The sequence below is a fragment of the Rana temporaria genome, chromosome 8 (genome assembly GCF_905171775.1).
Source record: "Rana temporaria chromosome 8, aRanTem1.1, whole genome shotgun sequence".
Taxonomy (NCBI): Eukaryota; Metazoa; Chordata; class Amphibia; order Anura; family Ranidae; genus Rana; species Rana temporaria.
The window spans coordinates 46,751,919-46,772,486 of NC_053496.1; the positions used below are offsets into that span (position 1 = coordinate 46,751,919).

The 20,568-nt window shown below is 46.3% G+C and overlaps 1 protein-coding gene across 1 annotated transcript; it reads left to right on the forward strand.

Moving 5' to 3' along the window:
- The first annotated feature begins 570 nt into the window (after positions 1 to 570).
- Positions 571 to 8,808, forward strand: LOC120946887 (trypsin-like). Its single transcript, XM_040361711.1, has 5 exons — positions 571 to 669; positions 3,088 to 3,241; positions 4,916 to 5,169; positions 5,291 to 5,427; positions 8,565 to 8,808. Exons 1-5 carry the CDS (start codon positions 630 to 632, stop codon positions 8,712 to 8,714), a joined length of 735 nt encoding a protein of 244 aa, XP_040217645.1. The 5' UTR covers positions 571 to 629; the 3' UTR covers positions 8,715 to 8,808.
- The last annotated feature ends 11,760 nt before the right edge of the window (positions 8,809 to 20,568 follow it).

A 20,568-nucleotide genomic window follows, 5' to 3' on the forward strand; every position in this document is an offset into this window, starting at 1 on the left:
GGGGTGCCTGTCTAAAATCCTGGTTTTTGTAATTTTTTGGGTGTTACCACTTGGGAGGGCAACTCCAGGAATTTACTGTTTGTTGCCACCACCAAATTATTTTATAGTGTGAGGTGTGAAGTACCCCCTTCCCAATTCCAAGTGCGGCCCACCCCAATGTACAATAGACTAAGAATAGAATTGAATGACGGGCGTCTAATCAAATATCTTTCACTTGGAGTTTACACAATAAAACTGGTATAATATTTAGCAATGTTTTTAAACTTTGGTCTTTGCTTTTTTATTTTCACAATATTTCTATTTTTTATTCATGTTTTGTAACAATCCTCTGAAAGCGTGCACTGTATACAAAAAAAATTGCATTTTGGATTAAATGTTTTTATAAAAACCGGTAAGACACATAACAGATCTTTAATCCTCTATTTTGCCAGGCATGGGAATTTTATACATCAAGCCATAAGGCAATTAGGGCGACTGTCCATAGACTTGCCACAATATGATTTATTTAATTGCATTTGTAATTGCCAAGGCCGCGTGTCCTTGGACAGAATCCCACCGCGCTTTTCCTTCAGGGTATAAATTCACGATACCAGCAGCTAAAAAATCACTCGACATCCCAGAGATCAACCATGAAGTTCCTCGTAATTGCAGCCCTCCTGGGCTTGGCAGGTATGAATTTCAATTGTACTATAAAATAGCTATCTGTTGTTTTATAAGGTTTTTTTTCTTCTTTTTAATGACTCATTAACTCATAAAAGAGATCTATTTATAAAATAAATGTCACAAGTATTTGTCTAGGCTGCAAAAATGTTCCCTGTATTTTCCCTAATACTACCTTCTATGATCACTAGCTCAGTCTGGTGGCCAAAATGCAGTATATTTCAATGTAATACCATATTCTGGCCACTAGATGGAGCTGATGATCATAGGAAGTCATAGTTTTATAGGGGTAGGCAACAAGTAGCCCTCCAGCTGTTGTAGAACTACATTTTCCCATGAAGGCTGGCAGTTAAAGTTACTGGCAGCGGCATTATGGGACTCGTAGTTCTGCAACAGCTGGAGGGCCCCATGTTGCCTACTATATGGCTAAAATGTGTGCAGTCTGGCCAAATGTTTTTGACATTCATCCAATAATGAATGTTCCATGTGGAGAAAAAAAACTGCGCTAGTGTAAACGAAATTAAATTAAATTAAACTAAACATTCAAAAAGAGGCAGCAGCTGGCGTGCAATACACAAAATAACATAGAAATAAAAACAAAGCCGCGCCATAAACAATAAACTATAGTGATTGCCAGAAGTGTGTATGTGTCAAGTCCATATAAAGGGTTAAAAAACACAGGACACCCTTGAATCAAAACCAGTCCATATAGTGAGGTTGGTACCCCGCTGTTAACACAGGTCTCAAAGTAGAAGGTTCCTTTAAACAATTTCTCAGATAAACTTCACACCACCAAAGTGACTGGATATATATAATTAGTGAACCCTTCACCGGTAATGAGATGCCGCTTACCAGAGGGCAAGCACAAATGAGCAGATGGCTATAGCCTAGCCGCGGCCTTTGGTATTCACAGGATCACTCAGGCAAGATATCAGGAACCGCTCATAAGGTATCTCCATCCAATACATCCGGTAAGAGAGTAAGGAAAGAATGCACCATAGCGTAACTCCGTATCAAAAAGGGCGTTTTAATAAAACATAAGATGTACTTACAAAACATAGAAGTAAAAACAGCGTTTTTTTTTAATTCAAATGTAGCCGGCCGGCATACAAGAAGCCCTTCTCCTCTGCGTGGTGACGTCACTGCGCAGCGGTTAAATTTAAAGCAAGTTGGCTTTTTTTTAACCGATGGTTAAATAACCTATGGGGCCCACACACGATCGGTTTTGACCGATGAAAAAAGGTCCATCAGACCGTTGTCCTCTGGTTAACCTATCGTGTGTACGAGGCCTTATAATACACACAGTCTTATGCCACGTACACACGATCGGTTCATCCGATGAAAACGGACCGATGGATTTTTTCATCAGATATGCGATGAAGCTGACTTTCATCAGTCTTGCCTACACACCATCAGTTAAAAATCCGTGTCCAACGTGTTGACGTAAAACACATGCAGAGAAAAATTAAGTTCAATGCTTTCGCGCATGCGTCGACTTGATGCATGGATTTTTGACCGATGGATTTCCCCACAGACGATGGTTTTTTAACCATCAGAAAATTTTAAAACAGGTTCTATTTTTTTTCACCGAAGGGGAAAAAAATGGATGGGGCCCACACACGATCGGTTCGTCCGATAAAAACGGTCCATCGGACAGTTTTTATCAGACAAACCGATCGTGTGTACAGGGCATTAGATTTCAGAAATATGTTTACACCTCGAAATTAAATGGAATTCGATGTTTAATTCAAATTTCAATTCGAAATTTGTTTCGTTATTCGGAGGCATTCAGCCAACTGCGTTTATACTGTGATTCAGGTATTTCAGAAATAATCGAATCTCCGAATAGCAAAAAAGTGTCTAAATATTTATTCGGAACGAAACGAACCGCACATGTCTAGTGAGTTCATCTGTCTGCTGTGCTGCATCTTCCTTCACTGTCCAGTCAAAGGCTGAAGGCAGGGCCGTCTTAATAGCATCATGGGCCCCTGGGCAAAGTAATGCTCTGGGGCCCCTACAATGATGACAGTGCAGGTAAACAGACATTAAGTAGGTAGGAGGCAGACTGCCTCCCCTTTGCATCTATCACTCTCAGTGCCATCATGGGGCCCCCAATTTCAGGGCAGTGTGGGCTCAAGGACCAGCTGCTTTGGGGAAAGTGCAGGGGCCCCCCATGTAGCGGGGCCCCTGGGCAGTGCCCAGGTGTGCCCTCTCATTAAGACAACCCTGGCTGAAGGAAGGACAAGATCTGTAAATATTAATAACTGCAGCAAAGAAAAAGCAAGTCTTCTGCAGGGTTTTGCTGCATGGCCCTTTTTTTTATTTTTTTTATCCGTGTTTAGTGAAGGGCCTGAAGTTCAGCTTTAAGCAATCTGCTGCTATACTGGCTGGACAATGAACATTACTAAATTCAATTTTTCACTGCAGCTGCCTTTGATGATGATGACAAGATTGTCGGAGGTTACGCCTGCACCAAGAACTCCGTCCCTTACCAGGCCTCTCTGAACTCCGGATATCACTTCTGTGGAGGGACCCTGGTGAACGCCCAGTGGGTGGTCTCCGCTGCTCACTGCTACAAATCGTAAGAGCAATTTCTCTTATTCTTTAAATTCTGTATTTATTTTTTTTGTCCAATACATTTTTATTTTTGCTTTTTTGAAATAGTCAAAGAATATTTGTTCAGAAGTTATCTTTAAAGTTGAAGTTTCCCTTTACTTATTCCTCCCCCAATCCCCACCAGCCTGCTAGTGAAATAAAAAAAAAAGCTTTTATATTTTTTGACATACCTTATTTTAGCCACCGTGATATCATCACTGGGTCGCTTTGCTTCTCTATGCAATGCAGGCAGATTGTGGCTGGTAGGAGGGCGCAGTGCCTGATGCAAGCAGTGGGCTGGCTTTTAGTAGGAGTTATGCACATTTCCTGCCTTGATGGGTGGTCTAGGGGAGAGAGAGCATAACTAGGCAGACTGCATTTGCACACAGACTGCCAACTCTAGAGTTTGTATCTCCCCCTGAATGGCCATCACTGTTGTCTTTTGGCCAGTTGCCCGATGTGCTAGATCCTCTTTTTCCTTGGTTTACTCCCTGAAGTGCATAGCTCTGACATATGCCAAAAGTGGTACTGATATGATGACCTCAGCATAGCTCTGTATGAATATAAGGTGCTCAGGGGTGGGGCTAGGAATTCTCCCTGCGGTTGGTAGTCCTGAAGGATGCACAAAGTAGTGCTGACATGATGACATCTGCATGAATACAAGGTGCTCATGGGTGAGGCTAGGGTTTTTTCTCCTTGTGGTGGATGGTCCTGAGAGATGAAGAAAATGGTGCTGACATGATGACATCAGCACAGCTCTCTGCATGAAGAATACAAGGGTGCTCAGGGGCGGGTGTAGGGTTTTCTCCCTGCGATGGGTAGTCCTGACAGATGCAGAAAGTAGTTCTGACATGATGACATCAGCATAGCTCTCTATATGAATACAAAGTGCTCAGGGGTGAGGCTAGGGTTTTCTCCTTGTGGTGGATGGTCCTGAGAGATGAAGAAAATGGTGCTGACATGATGACATCAGCACAGCTCTTTGCATGAAGAATACAAGGGTGCTCAGGGGCGGGTCTAGGGTTTTCTCCCTGCGATGGGTAGTCCTGATAGATGCAGAAAGTAGTTCTGACATGATGACATCAGCATAGCTCTCTATATGAATACAAGGTGCTCAGGGGTGAGGCTAGGGCTTTCTCCCTTTGGTGGATGGTCCTGAGAGATGAAGAAAATGGTGCTGACATGATGACATCAGCACAGCTCTTTGCGTGAATACAAGGTGCTCAGGGGTGGGACTAGGGTTTTCTCCCTGTGATGGGTGGTCCTGACACATGCAGAAAGTAGTTCTGACATGACGACATCAGCATAGCTCTCTATATGAATACAAGGTGCTCAGGGGTGGGGCTAGGATGTGCTGCTAACACAGTCTATCCTTTTGGGTTGAGTGATGCTGGGAAGACTGAGGGCATCTTGTGGTGAAGATGAGGTACTGTAGGCAACAGCAGTGGATTGAATGTTTTTTGTGTTTTAGGGTGCCTATTAAAAAAATGCCCAGAAGCTTTAACCTTCCCCAACCAATACCTTATTACTCAACCAAACTGCTAAAATTGAGCACTTAAAGGCACTCTGTTGCTATGTAAAAGACATTCAATTAACTACATAAAGGCATAAAGATTATTTTAGCTTGAGATAAATATTTACATTTTCCTAATTTTTCCAGGAGCATTCAGGTCAGACTGGGAGAACATAACATTGCCCTGAACGAGGGCACCGAGCAGTTCATCAACTCTGCCAGGGTGCTCAGACATGGAAGCTACAACTCCAGAACTCTGGACAACGACATCATGTTGATCAAGCTCGCCTCTCCCGCCACCCTCAACTCCTACGTCAAGGCCGCACCTCTGGCCTCTGGCTGTGCCGCTGCCGGCACCAGCTGTCTGATCTCTGGATGGGGAAACACTCTAAGCAGCGGATGTAAGTTACAAAATATTATTTCCTAGACTTGTGATTCACAGCTAAATCTTGGATTGGTCAAACATAGAAGATTCATGTTTTGCTGACTTTTTTCTTTGTTTGTTTTTTTCCCCATTTTTAGCTAATTATCCAGATCAACTGCAGTGTCTCAATGCCCCAATTCTGTCAGATAGCCAATGCCAAAGCTCTTACCCCGGAGAAATCACCAAAAATATGTTCTGTGCTGGCTATCTGGCTGGTGGAAAGGACTCCTGCCAGGTAATCTATGATTGTTTTTGTATTTGTAGAGCTATTTGCAAGTAGGGTGGTGAAACAAAGTACTACATCTGCAAATGTAAAAAGATAATAAAAAAATAGGAAAATCTACTTTTGAGGTACCAAATAGCTAAGATATATAAACATATATTCCATATATTCCACTCAAGTGTAGTGCTTACCAATAAGTTTAGTCCAGCCAGAAAACACAGTTTTAGGGCTTTTTGGCACACTTAAGTTCCTTAAATTATGATTTCTACTAGACATGTGCACAGCAAAAATTTTCGTTTATTTCTGTTTCGTTTCTGTTCGTTTATCGTGATTCGTAACGAGTCGTAATTTCGTAAGACGTTAGTTATCGTATTCGTACTCTTTAGTATTTTCGTAACACTCTTTTTTCCGTTTCTGTTTTTTTCTGTTAGTTTATTTTTCGTTGAATCGAGATTCGTATTTTCGTTATATTTTGTATTCTGCCGCGTTCGTATTTTTAAAATGATTTTATTCGTTCCTTCGTTTTTACGTTAGTTTAATTTTCGTTGTTTTGTTATTCGTATTTACATTATATTTTCCATCATGCCGCATTCGTATTTTCGTAAAGAAATATATTTTCGTTGCTTTATGATCATTCGTATTTTCATGTCTAATTTCCTTTGATTGTAAAAACGTACTTTTGTAGATTTTATTGCATTCGTAATTCTGTTAGAATACATTTTACGTTTATTCGACACACTACTCGTCGTAATTTTGTAATTCGGATTTTACTGTAAATGACTTGACTGTCTTAGCACACACACCCTGTCTAGAATGAAGTCTGACGTAGAAGAAAACTAAAATATGTCAGATATTACAAATACAAATCTAGAAATTAGATGCACTGCAGTCTAACACAGAAAAAGACACAAGGAGCCAGGAGGTAATGAGAAAGAAGCTCATTGGGGGAAGGAACAGACCTCTTCAGAGGAAAGGGACAGCGCTCAGTGGCTATTGGTCAATGTCCAGACATATTTCAGTACTAACGAAAGCTAATTTACATTATTTTGTATTTTCGTTGTTTTCATTTCAGTTTTCCGAAGATCCGTAATTTATTTTTCGTTAGTTTTGATTATCGTTTTTTAGTCTTTGTTCGGCATTTCGTTTTCTTTTCGGTCTTCGAATATTAGTAAGTTTGCATTTTCGTTCATTTTGTTTTTCGTAATTATTATTTTTTTTTGGGTTCGGTATTTTCGTTGTTTCTATGTTTTCGTTTCTTTCTTCTTTCGTATCTTCGTTGTTTTCCATATTCGTTATTTTGAAAATATCGTTATTCGTTATTAATTGCGCTAAACCATTCGTTCATTCGTATGTTAACGAATCAACTAAAATAACGAAAAATGACGGAAAACGTATTCGTAACTTAAAAAATTGCACATGCCTAATTTCTACACAGGGTTCAGCTTCATACAGCATTTAAAGCACAAAAACGTATTTTCCTAGCAGTTCACCTCGTGCTTCAAAGCTCTCTGGGATACAGACTCTCAATCCAGATCACACTAACCCTCTGCACCACTGAAACTCCAGGTGTCAGCCTGGTCAGTGCAGATGTGCCCCTGCTGCTCCCTGTAGCACTGGCCCATGCCCTGGCCTCTGGGCAGGGGACCTCTTGTTTCCCGATTGAAGCCCTAAACTGTAGACTGCCCCTTGATTATAAAGGCTATATGCTCCTGCACACACAACCTGCTGGTCCTCAGTAAAACCTGGACAACATGATAGAGACTTTGTACTTCCAATGACTCTTTGAAGTCTCCAAACTCCAGAATCAATTCTGGGTGTTCCTTGATTATAAAGGCTGTGTTCTCCTGCACACACACCCTGCTGGTCCTCAGTAAAACCTGGACAAAATGATAGAGACTTTGTACTTCCAATGACTCTTTGAAATATCCCAACTCCAGAATCAATTCTGGGTGTTCCTTGATTATAAAGGCTGTGTTCTCCTGCACACACACCCTGCTGGTCCTCAATACAACCTGGACAAAATGATAGAGACTTTGTACTTCCAAACACTCTTTGAAGTCTCCAAACTCCAGAATCCATGCTGGGTGTTCCTTGATTATAAAGGCTGTGTGCTCCTGCACACACAGTGTGGTGCTCCTCAGTAAAACTTGAGCAAAGTAATAGAGACTTTGTTCCTCCAATGACTCTTTGAAGCCTCCAAACTCCAGAACCAATTATCTCTGCTTAGAACAGCCATTCTGGAGCATCTCAAGCTCAGTTTGTGAGAACCATGTGTGCAGTTTTACCTCTTTTATATTTTTATATATTGTACTCACCTTCGGATCAAAATCCGCACAGAATTCATCCGCGGTGACGTGTCGCGCCGTCGCCGCGATGATGACGCGGCGACGTGCGCGACGCTGGAAGGTAAGTACTTCCACGCATGCGTCAAATCATTAAGATTCATGCGAGGGAGGGGAGCGGACGGATTGATCCGGTGAGTCTGTACAGACCACCGGATCAATCCGCTGCACCCGATTCAAGCGGATAGATTTCTTAGCATGCTAAGAAATTTATATCCGCTTGAAATCGATCCGGCCGAGAAATCTCCGTGGATAAATATCCGCTAGGCCGTACAGACGACCGGATTTGTCCGCTGGAACTGATCCGCGGATCAATTCCAGCGGATAGATCCGGTCGTGTGTACGAGGCCTTACAGAAGATCTATCCCGCTTGTGGCTATTATACCCAGCCACGACCTCTGTTCTTCCAGGGGGATCAAGTTGAAAAGCACTCGCCACTCAAGGGAGAACCCGATCATAAAAGGACCCCAAAAAAGATAATGCTTCCATAGTGTAAAATCTTCAACATTGTGTTTAATATAACTAAGATTGCACTTACAAGTCAATAAAAACATGCATAAATAAGCAGGCCGGTTCAAATTTTGAAGATTTTACACTATGGAACCCTGGTTGAGAAACCCTGCCCTACATCATTGTTCTCCTAAGGAATCAGTTTACTCTGGTATAAGATTATTTGACCATACAGAACTGCTACAGTGGTTATGCAAGATCTCTTAGTTTTACATCTGCTAAAAAGAAGATTATTCTTTTAAATGTGGTTTACCATTTTGGAGATGTCTATTTGATTTGAAAAATCTGTCTCCTCAGGGTGACTCCGGTGGCCCCGTGGTGTGTAATGGACAGCTCCAGGGTATCGTCTCCTGGGGATACGGTTGTGCTCAGAAGAACTACCCCGGTGTCTACACCAGGGTCTGCAACTACAACTCCTGGATCGCCAGCACTGTGGCTGCCAACTAAACCTTTATCCAGAAGGATCCTTTCTAATAATCTCAGAAACAAATTGGAATTACTATCTGTATCAATAAATAAACTAACACTAATGGCCTAAAAACTATGGTGTGGTATTTGTTTTGATATTTAACCTATAAAAATATATATTTTTGTAATAAGGGTCAGATTGTCTAAACACTGAGCTTCGGTCAAGCAACTAAATACACAGATGGAAAAAAAAAACATATAATGGAGCCGTCTTGCAAAGAATTGTATTTCTATCAATTCAGTCCTGAGGTTAACACAGCTGTGCCACACAGCATGGTCCTGTCTGGTAGGGTAAGAGACCTTATTTCTCCTAGCTGCGATAAAATAACACTTATAGGTCTCATCCCTCCTCCAGTCTGCAGTTGGACAGTAAAGGAGAAGCAGCAAACTTATGACCTCATCTCATTGTCCCACTGCTCTTCCCTCTTATCAGCATGTCCCTTTTTAGCCCTGCAAACCAACTTATTGGCTTCTTTTTTTTTTATATAATCTTTATTTTCAAAAAAAAGTTTTTGCATAGGAAAAACAGACATACAATTGTAATGTCGGCCAACATGGCCCAGCAATTAGAATACAAGCAATGTAACAGTCCCCTGGCATGTCAATAGGGATCCTGTCCCGGGCTGTCAAGCGAAGCATATGTGGCAAAAAGCGTCTCCGGGGCGTGCCTACACCTGGAAGCGCGGCCTGGGGAATAGTGAACAGCATACGTATGACATGTTCTGAGCTATAACCATAGTGGATCTACCCACCCGCACCACCTAAGCACACCCCGGAAAGGAGGGAAGTCCCTCCATCTGTCAGGATAATCAAAACAAGCCTCTGCGCCTCGGACCCTCATGCCATGGGGGAACTAAGGAAGGGAAAAACAAAAAGGGGGACTCATACAGTAAGGGAGGGGAAAGGGGGAAAGGGGAGGGGGTAACCTCCGGTACATGTGCATCGACCTCAAAAAGACATTAAATAAACTATAGTGTTTCCATTATGGCTCTAACAGCCCACTGCAGCATCATCAGGGTCCCTAGCGACACTCCCCCCTCCTGCCCTGGGCCCCCTTCCAGAGGGGGACACCCCCTGGGGGGGCCCAGGCACAGGCAGCTCCTCAGGTCCTACATAGTGTATCCAAGTCGCCCATATCGAGTAGAATTTATCATATTTGTCTTTGCACTGCGCCATCCACTTCTCTGCCTCCATAATTTTGTTCACCATACACACCCACTCCGAGCGGGTCGGTATTGTGGGCGTCTTCCAATGTATCGGAATCAGCCGTCTGGCCGCATTGAGCAAATGAGGCAGTGCAGATTTGCAATATTGGCTGACCGGGACCGTGGGGAAGTGAAGCAGGGACTCCAAGGGAGAGTCCGGGAGCGCCACATCCAAGATCAATTTGACCTGGGCATGGACATCCTGCCAGAAGGGGCACAGTTTGGGGCATTCCCACCAAATGTGCAGGAAGGTGCCCCTCTGGCCACACTCCCGCCAACATGCATCCGAAAGAGAGGGGTATATCTGAGCAAGTCTAGTTGGGACCCTATACCATCTGGTGAGGACCTTGTAGCTATTTTCTTGCATCCTTGTATCAACCGTGCTTGAGTGCGTTAGTCTGTATAGGTGGTCCAGCTGCGGCTTAGTGAAGTTGTGCTGCAGGTCTCTCTCCCACTCCCTTATGAACCTGGGCTTCCCATCCTCCCGTAGGGAGTATATCAGGGCATATAGCACAGAGATGGCATGGGGGACAGCCTCCTGGGCCATACAGAGGCGCTCGAAGGGGGACGCCTGTGTTGGTGACCTGACCCTCTGGGGTAGAGTTGTGAGAAAATGGCTGAGTTGCCGATAGCGCCACTCATCCATTAGGAAGGGACCATATTGCTCCCTCAGCGTGGCCAGGGACAGCAGCCCCCGGTCCTGGACAAATCTCCCGCATCTGGACTCCCCATCCTCCGCCCACGTCCGAAAAAAGGATGGGTGTTCCCCGGGAGCGAACCAAGGGAAGCCCCCCAGGGGTGCCAGCGGGGAAGTCGGCAAAGCAAGCCTCCCCGTCTTATTTAAGGCATCCCAGATCGCTAGAGCGTGGAGGGCAAAAGGGGACACCAGCCCCGAAAGACCCCTATGTTCTCCAGGCACCCACGGGGCGTGGGACAGATTACGCCCCACCAGGAACTTGTCCAAGGGCACCCACACCTTGTGCTGGACCCCATGGTACCAGTCCAAAATGCGTTGAAGGGCTATCGATTCGTAGTACCTCTTCACCACAGGGACCCCCAACCCGCCTGCAGATTTAGGGCGTTGCAGAATGCAAAGGGCCAACCGGGGGCACTTCCCACTCCAGATATATTGGATGAATAGACTGTTGAGGCTTGAGAAGAAGGCCCTGGGCAGCGCAATCGGGACCATCTGTAGGAGAAACAAAATTCTGGGGAGCACATTCATTTTCAGCACACTGACCCGGCCCATCCATGAGAAGGCCGCCTTATCCCACCTCTTTAGGTCCACCCTGATGGCTGAGAGCAGCGGGGCGTAATTACACTCATACAACTGAGTGCAGCTCATTGGTAGTTGAACTCCCAGATACTTCAGGGATGACTGGCACCGCGTGAATGAGAAGGAGGCCTGCAGCTGTGCATGTAAATCCGGGGGAATGGTCAGAGATAGGATCTCAGACTTGGCATAGTTTATCTTAAAATTAGATAAGAGGTTAAACTCTGCCAGCTCCGCCATGATGTTAGGCAGGGACAGCAGAGGTTCAGACACGTAGAACAGCACGTCGTCCGCATAAGCGGACAACTTATGTTCCCTAGGGCCAACCGTAAAACCCCTGATATTGCTATTGAGGCGAATCCGGCTGAGCAGCGGTTCAAGCGTCAAAGCAAACACCAGGGGTGACAGCGGGCATCCCTGCCGTGTCCCATTGCTAATCGGAAAAGGGTCCGACAGTAGGCCGTTCACCTTAACTCTGGCGGATGGGGAGCTATACAGTGAGGATATCCAGGCCAGCATATTAGGCCCCAGGCCAAGTTTGGTCAAAACTATGTTCATGTACGTCCAGTCCACCCGGTCAAATGCCTTCTCGGCATCAGTTGAAAGCAAAAGGCACGGTTGTGGGGCCACCTGCGACTCCACCCAGTGGATCAGCTGGAGTGCCCTATTCGCGTTGTCTCTCGTTTCCCTGCCCATAACAAAGCCAGTTTGGTCCGGGTGGACAACAGACGGGAGAACCGGCTTAAGCCTATTGGCCAATATTTTGGCCAAGATCTTAACGTCGGTGTTCAGAAGCGATATGGGTCTATAGCTACCCGGTAAGGAGTGGTCCTTCCCTTCTTTCGGCAAGACCGAAATATGGGCCAGCAGCGCCTCAGGTGGCATAGCCGTGCCAGAGGCCAGTGCCGTAAAGTACTTGCACATAGGTCCCGACAGTACCTCTAGATATTTTTTATAATAGGTATTAGTATAGCCGTCAGGGCCAGGGCTCTTCCCGTTAGGGAGATCCTTCACTACCGCCCGAATCTCAGCGACGGTAATGGGGGCATCGAGTTGTTTGCCCACAGAGGCTTCCAGCTGTGGGAATTGCGCCTCCTCCAGGTATTGGTGTATTCTAGCGGCCCGTTGCGATTCAGATATGCCAGGCAGCGTATCAGGCAGGTGATAAAGCTGGGCATAGAAATCCCGGAACTCCGCCGCTATCTTAGACGAATGAACCGCCAACGCGCCCGTCGCTTTTTTCTTAATTTGTGTACATGTCCCGCGTCCCGTTGGCCTCTAAGGGCCCGCGCCAACATCCTTCCACATTTGTTGCCGAATTCGTAGAATTTGTGGGTCATGTAACGCAGCCGCGCCCTAATCTTAGAATCCAATAAGTCAGCCAAGTCCCGGCGGAGGGAGGCCAGCTCCACCGCCAGTGCCGGGGTGACGTTTTTCTTGTGTGTGAGCTCTGCTACACGAAGTTTAGCTAATAGGGTCTGTAGTTCACCCTCCCTAACCTTCTTGAGCCTAGCCCCCTGTGAGATCAGCTCTCCCCGCACCACTGCCTTGTGGCCCTCCCACACGGATCCCATGCCTACCTCACCAACCGTGTTTTCTGCAAAGTACATGGAGATAGTATCGGAGACCCGTTTTTGGGCAACCGCATCATCTAGGATGCCGTCATTCAGGCGCCATGACCATGTCCGTGCCTCCACCGAAAGGGGACGCAGGGAGATGGACAACAGCGCGTGGTCGGAGATGGTGATGGAGCCAATAGTAGCCCCAGCCAAAGAGTCCAGGGAGAACTGATCCATCAACAGAAGGTCAATGCGTGTATATACATCGTGCGTGGCTGAGAAATAGCTATAGTCCCTGTCCGTTGGGCGCAGCAGTCTCCAGCAGTCCACCAAATGGTGGGCCTGCAGAGACTTCCGGAAGCGCTTCAAAAAGGCGAATGAGTGTCCCGAGCGACCGGAGGACGTGTCCACCCGGGGGTCCGGGCACACATTAAAGTCCCCCCCAGGATGAGGTGCCCATCCCGGAAGGTAGACAGTGATTCCAAAACAGTGTCCAGAAAAGAAATCTGACCGCTGTTCGGGGCGTAAAGTGTAGCGAGGGTATATTTGCGGCCGGAGATGGAGCCCTTAACAAAAGCGAAGCGGCCATTGGGGTCTAGTTTTTGGTCCTCAACAATAAAAGGGCAATTTTTGTGGATCGCAATGGCCACCCCCCCCGATTTAGGTCGGGGGGAATTGCCCAGGAACCACAGGGGGTAGAGGTGGGTGGGAAGGCGGGGGACCGAGTCAGTGCGGAAATGTGTCTCCTGCAAAAAAAGAACATGTGCCCCCATGCGTTTCATCTCAAGCCACAACTTACTGCGTTTCATCGGTGAGCCTAGTCCACGAACGTTATAGGATACGAGTTTCACATCAGCCATCTCAGATACTCTGGAACTGGACCTGGGAGAGACCCTTCACACAACCTCGCCAGCAGACAGGTGCATACAGGAATCACCGAACCTCTAAGGAGCCTAGGAAACAGAGCACGGTTATAACGGATGCCAAGTACCGGAAACAGGGGGGATGAGGAAGGAACAAGGAAAAGACATCCATAAAAACATAAACCATAAAACAACAACAAAAAAAAACATAATGCCCAATGGGCATAACTTAGTGCAATATCACCCCTGGTCGGGGATCCCACCCGCCTCCCAAAAAGGGGGAAGCGGCGGGGATCAGCGAGCAGAGGTTGTCCCCAAAAAGGGAGCATGACTCCAATGGAGTCGGCCTACTGGGGGGTTAGTGACGAGGCACAGAGAGAGCGAGCCCGTCCAGTGGCCCGCAAGTATCACTCAAATTAGTGTCAACCCCTGAGCCCAGGGGAGACTAATATTATAACGGCAGTCAGGGGGGAATATCATCCAGCATATGTCAGCAGCAAAAAAAATAGAAGAAAGAGCAAATCTGATGCCAGGAACAGTAGAAGCCACAGTGCATCCGGCAATGCCATCAGACAGACATCAATCGGTAGTGAGGATGGAAGAAAGCATCACCGGGGGCCAGAGGTCCCTAAGGCCACAGTTCACGCCTCTCCTTGCGGGGAATGGGGGAGCGGGGTGTGCCCAGGTGGACCCCTCCTGGGGCCGCGGCGGCGGTTGCGGCGGCGGGCCTGTTGCCACTGTCCAGGGCGAGTAGGTAGTGGTATATCCGGTGAGGCCCTCCAATCCGGGATATCTACGCGGGGGAGCCCCAGAGATTCCAGGAATCGGGGTAAGTCCTCCTTGGTGCGTAGGGTATGTGACTGGCCATCTTTTGTAGCCGACAGGCTAAATGGGAAGCCCCACCGGTAGGTCAACTGGGCGTCTTGGAGAGCCCCCAAAAGGGGTTTTAGTGCCCTGCGTTGCATCAACGTGCGTCTGGACAGATCCGGAAAAAAGGTCAGCTGCGCGCCATCAAAGTCCACGTGTCTAACTCCCCTGACCTGGGTCATAATACGCTCCTTGAGGGAGTACTTATGTAACTTACATATAACATCCCGGGGTTTATCCGGATCTTCTGAGGGGGGGCGTAGGGCACGATGTGCCCGGTCTATTTCAATAAAATCAGGGGCTTGGCGGCCAAGAATTTGTTTAAAGACCCCCTGTAAGGTGGGAACAATCTCCCTCGGGCCTGTCGCTTCAGGTAGGCCTCTGATGCGAATATTCACCCTGCGGCTTCTATTTTCAAAATCGTCCATTTGATCTAGCAGGGCCTCAAGCCTGCGGTCCTGCATCTTACAGTGTTCAGTGAGTGCCTGCAGGGTTGGGGTGGTTTCTTCCCATTGTGCTTCCAGGGCCTCCACTCTGCCTCCCAGGTGGGCTGTGTCAGTCTGCAGATCTGTGATGTCCTGCCTCAGGGCCTTCTCCATCTTATGGGCAAAGCGCTCCAGATCAGCCTTGGTGGGGAGAGATAGAATATGGGAGCGGATGTCCTTATCCTCCCAAGGGTCCCCTCCATTCCCCCGCTCATCAACGCTTTCAGAGCCGGAGGTGGACGGGGATCGAGGCTGGGTGGAAGCCTGCACGTGCGGGGAGATGATGGGGGAAGAAGGCCTGGCAGCGTGGGAGCCGGGCGCCATCTTGGCTGCGCCTGCCGTCTCACCTCCGGTCCCAAAGAAGGCATCCAAGGAGCCGGAGTTTCCCCGTGGTGTCCGCTGAGGCTGCGGGGATGACTTGCGCTTCGGTGGCATCTTTTCAGAGCAAAAATCCCCCCTGGAAATCACCGTGTGTGCCGAGTAGAGCGCGGGTCTCACGGAGCTCAGAGAGAGCACGTCTTCACTCGCTCATGCCGCGGCCACGCCCCCCAACTTATTGGCTTCTTATGCTACATGTCACTCTCTCAGTCCAAGCCCTTCTGTACCTGGGTGTCAAAAGTAAAAAAAAATCCATTTTAGTTCAGGGATATACAGACTTTGTAAATGTCTGGGCTTATGGTGAGGATTAGTACTGTACTCAAACAATATGCACTCAGTGTAGGGTGGCACAACTCTAGTCCCTGCATGTACAGTTGACTCTTTAGAAACTACCCTAAAACAAGAAACTTGGGGCAGTGATCATTGCACCAGCTTAAACTGAAACAAAGGCAAGGATTAAAAAATGAAGAAGCTGCATACCCAGACAGTTATTAAAACCAGAGCTGAAAGTTCTTAGAAAACGGAGGGATTAATATTACATTGAGGGCGCGTACACACGGTCGAACATGTCCGCTAAAACTGGTCCGCGGACCAGTTTCCGCGGACATGTCTGACCGTGTGTACGGCCTAGCGGACAGGTTTCCAGCAGACAAAAGTTTCTTAGCAAGCTAAGAAACTTGTCCGCTGGAAACATGTCCGTCGGACATGTCCGATGGTTAGTACACCTAATCGGACATGTCCGCTGGTTATGACGTGTAACCAGCGTCCCGAAATCCCGCGCATGCGTCAAATTGATTCGATGCATGCGTGGAAGCATTGCACTTCTGTGTTTGAGAACGTCGGTGTCTTCTACGTCACCGCGTTCTCTGTCCGCGGGGATTTTGGTCTGATGGTGTGTACACACATCAGACCAAAAGCTCCCAGGAGACATGTCCGATGAAAACGGTCTGCGGACCGTTTTCATCGGACATGTCTCCTCGTGTGTACGGGGCCTGAGGGTTACCCTAGCCATGGAAAATACACACATACAAAAAATTCTGCGCTGCCTAAATGGTGAGCAGCTACAAAAACCAATAGACAAATGGTATAAACAAAACAACATATAGAGTGTAGTGCTAAACAAATGAAAATACACCAAGTGATATAAACACTGCGTACAACAATATATAGAAATAATCAATAGACATGTGTCTATCGCAAAACCATATAAAAAGTCTCTGGTATGCAAAATATTGGTGAATGTTACAAACAGTCCAATGAAAATAAAAGTGCTGGTACTCCCACAATCCAAAATGAAACAAGTGAAGTGAAGATGGCCACCACATAGGAGAGGCTTACCGGAAACAGTGAACCCTAAAGAATATACGTTCAAAGGGTCAACTGAACATGGTATAAACCACTGTAGAGACTGGATCCTCTGCTGCAGTTCCCACACAACGTCTCGCACACCAAGCCACTGTACAAAGGGTATGTTGATAATGGGTGCTTATGGGCAATGACCCAAAAGATGTCGGGGCAGAAGAACCAGATGAGGTATATTGAAGAAAAAAGAGAAGGGCACATAGCGTGATACTGTAAAATTAAGGTATTTAATGTAGGTAGAAACACTTACATTAGGAGATGAAAACAGTGCTTGCCAAAGTATAACTGGCAACAGTGGAGTATCTTGTCGCGTTTCGCAACATGGTGCATCGTCTGGTTTATACCATGTTCAGTTGACCCTTTGAACGTATGTTCTTTAGGGTTCACTGTTTCTGGTAAGCCTTTCCTATGTTGGTGGTGGCCATCTTCACTTCTTCACTTCACTTGTTTCATTTCGGATTGTGGGAGCACCAGCACTTTTATTTACATTGGACTGTTTGAAATATTCACCAATATTTTGCATACCAGAAACATTTTTGTTATGGTTTTGCGATAGACACATGTCTATTAATTATTTCTATATATTGTTGTACACTGTGTTTATATCACTTGGTGTATTTTCATTTGTTTAGCGCTACACTCTATATGTTGTGGAAAATACACACAGCTGTACAAAACATAGTCCCTTCTAATTCCCTCCTCCCACTGGCCAGTCTGTTGGCAGCTAGCGTTGGGGTCCAAAGTCTAAGTTGAGGCACTCTAAATTGAGTTTTGCAATCCAAGCAAGGGGAACACTCTTCAAATTCATGGGGGCCCATATAGGGGTAGCACTGTCCATTTAAGAAGGAATTTAAAAATAATGGGGGTCAAAGGCTTCTCGCTTCTTTGGCCTCCATCCCAAAGAGTTCTGCCTCTCCTTGCTCAAGCAGTCCCTGACATGTCAGTAGCAGACCTTGAAATCAGCAGTGCTCGAACAATAAGGCCTCGTACACACGATCAGTCCATCCGATGAAAACGGTCGTTCTCATTGGTTAACCGATGAAGCTGACTGATGGTCTGATGTGCCTACACACCATAGGTTAAATAACCGATCGTGTCAGAACGCGGTGACGTAAAAACACAACGACGTGCTGAAAAAAACGAAATTCAATGCTTCCAAGCATGCGTCGACTTGATTCTGAGCATGCGTGGATTTTTAACCAATGCTTTTGCATACTAACGATCGGTTTTGACCTATCGGTTTGGCGTCCATCGGTTCAATTTTAAAGAAAGTTCTTATTTTTTGGACCGAAGGTTAACTAACCGATGGGGCCCACACACGATCGGTTTGGACTGATGAAAACGATCCATTAGACCATTCTCATCGGATGGATCGATCGTGTGTACGCGGCCTTAGATTGCAACTAGATAGCCTCTATCTGGGTTAATCGGTTGCTGTCCCTCTGCAGATTTCTGGATGCAGCTCCAAGTATGTGGTCTCCCATATTCTGCAGCAATATGCAGTCTTTGATGCATGTAGGCAAATTGCATACAGTGTACTGCACTAGCAAGGTAGTCAAATCGTCCAGGCTGGGGAAGAGTTAAAGTGTTTGCAAACCCCATTCATGGAATTTGAACTAAGCACATATATCTGTAGTGTTTACTTGTTTCTCACCAAAGCTCTAAGTGTTGTTTCTCTCTGGTGATTTGTTCCTCTGTTATCAGCAGAGTCACTATTGACAAGTTCTCCGACACATGATATAACATGAGCTAAAATATGTGTCGGGAGGGTGCTTAGAGGGAGATAAACACTGAGCTTGTCTGTTCAGAATACAGCTCTATATGTTCCTTCATTCCTTTGACTATGTGGAGAGAGGGGTGGGGGTCCCTTTCCTCCAATCTGCACTCACACAGTATAAGTGAAGTCTCCCCACCATATTCATTGTGCTGAGACAGTTGAATCAAGATTTTTAACCCTTGTGAAAGGGTGTAGAAAGGGTAAGACACCAGATTTACAAGTAAAAGTTACAGTGCCTTGAAAAAGTATTTATACCCCTTAAAATTGTCCATAGACCAACACAAATTGGCATTTACAGTAATTGTGAAGTGGAAGGAAAATGATAAATGGTTTTTTTTTTTTTTTTTACAAATAAATATATGAAAAGTGTAGCGTGCATTTTTGTTCAGCCCCCTTTACTCTGATACCCCTAACTAAAGTCTAGTGGAACCAATTTGCATCAGAAGTCACCTAATTAGTAAATAGAGTCCACCTGTGTGTAATTTACCATCGGTGTAAATACAGTTGTTCTGTAGAGCCCTCAGAGGTTTGTTAGAGAATCTTAATGAACAAACAGCATCATGAAGGCCAGGGAACACACTAGACAGCTCAGAGATAAAGTTGTGGAGAATTTTAAAGCAGGGTTAGGTTATAAAAAAATATCCCAAGCTTTGAACATCTCACGAAGCACTGTTCAATTCATCATCAGAAAATGGAAAGCGTATGGCACAACTGCAAACCTACCAAGACATGGCCGTCCACCTGCATCTGGTGGCTGACTACAGTGATAAGTGGCAAACTGCATCTGTTGGAAGGCTGCAGTGATAAGTGATGGCAGACTAAATGGTTAGGTAATACAATGTATATGGTGGCAGGCTGCAGTGATAAGTGATACGATGCATCTGGTGGTTGTGGCAGGCTAGTTAAACTCTGTATCTGGTGGCTGTGGCAGGCTAGTGACATGCTGCATCTGGTGGCCATGGTAGGCTAGTGATATACTGCTTCTGGTGGCTGTGTAAGGCTAGTGACACTCTTCATCTGATGGCTGTGGAAGGCCGGTGACAGGCTGCATCTGGTGGCTGTGGAAGGCTAGTGACAGGCTGCATCTGGTGGCTGTGGAAGGCTAGTGACAGGCTGCATCTGGTGGCCATGGTAGGCTAGTGATATACTGCTTCTGGTGGCTGTGTAAGGCTAGTGACACTCTTCATCTGATGGCTGTGGAAGGCCGGTGACAGGCTGCATCTGGTGGCTGTGGAAGGCTAGTGACAGGCTGCATCTGGTGGCCATGGTAGGCTAGTGATATACTGCTTCTGGTGGCTGTGTAAGGCTAGTGACACTCTTCATCTGATGGCTGTGGAAGGCCGGTGACAGGCTGCATCTGGTGGCCGTGGAAAGCTAGTGACACGCTGCATCTGGTGGCAGACTACAGTGATAAGTGACACAATGCATCTGGTGGCAGACTACAGTGATAAGTGACACGCTGCATCTGGTGGCTGTGGCAGGCTATTGACGTGCTGCATCTAGTGGCCGTGTCAGGCTAGTGATATGCTGCATTTGGTGGCTGTGACAGGCTAGTGACAAGCTGCATCTGGTGGCTGTGGAAAGCTAGTGACATGTTGCATCTGGTGACAGGCTGCAGTGATAAGTGATATGATGCATCTGGTGGCAGGCTACAGTGATAAGGGATACGATGCATCTGGTGACAGGCTACAGTGATAAGTGACACAATTTATCTGGTGGGAGACTACAGTGATAAAAGACACAATTTATCTGGTGGGAGACTACAGTGATAAGTGACACGCTGCATCTGGTGGCACTTTTTTAATGGTAATGGCATTGATTTTTAGTGGGATTGCGACAGGCCGCGTACACACGGTCGGTCAAAACCGATGAAAACGGACTGAAGGACCTTTTCATCGGACCAAACCGACCGTGTGTGGGCCCCATCGGTCCGTTATCCTTTGGTCAAAAAAATTAGAACTTGCTTTAAAATTAAACCGATGGACGCCTAACCGATAGGTCAAAACCGACGGTTAGAATGCAAAAGCATCGGTTAAAAATCCACGCATGCTCAGAATCAAGTCG

What these genes read in the sequence shown, in the direction of transcription:
- LOC120946887 (XM_040361711.1), top strand. Translation starts at nt 630, where the DNA reads ATGAAGTTCCTCGTAATTGCAGCCCTCCTGGGCTTGGCAG. An exon ending in AGCCCTCCTGGGCTTGGCAG is followed by an intron (nt 670 to 3,087) that starts GTATGAATTTCA and finishes TTTTCACTGCAG; the next exon opens with CTGCCTTTGATGATGATGAC. An exon ending in GCTGCTCACTGCTACAAATC is followed by an intron (nt 3,242 to 4,915) that starts GTAAGAGCAATT and finishes TAATTTTTCCAG; the next exon opens with GAGCATTCAGGTCAGACTGG.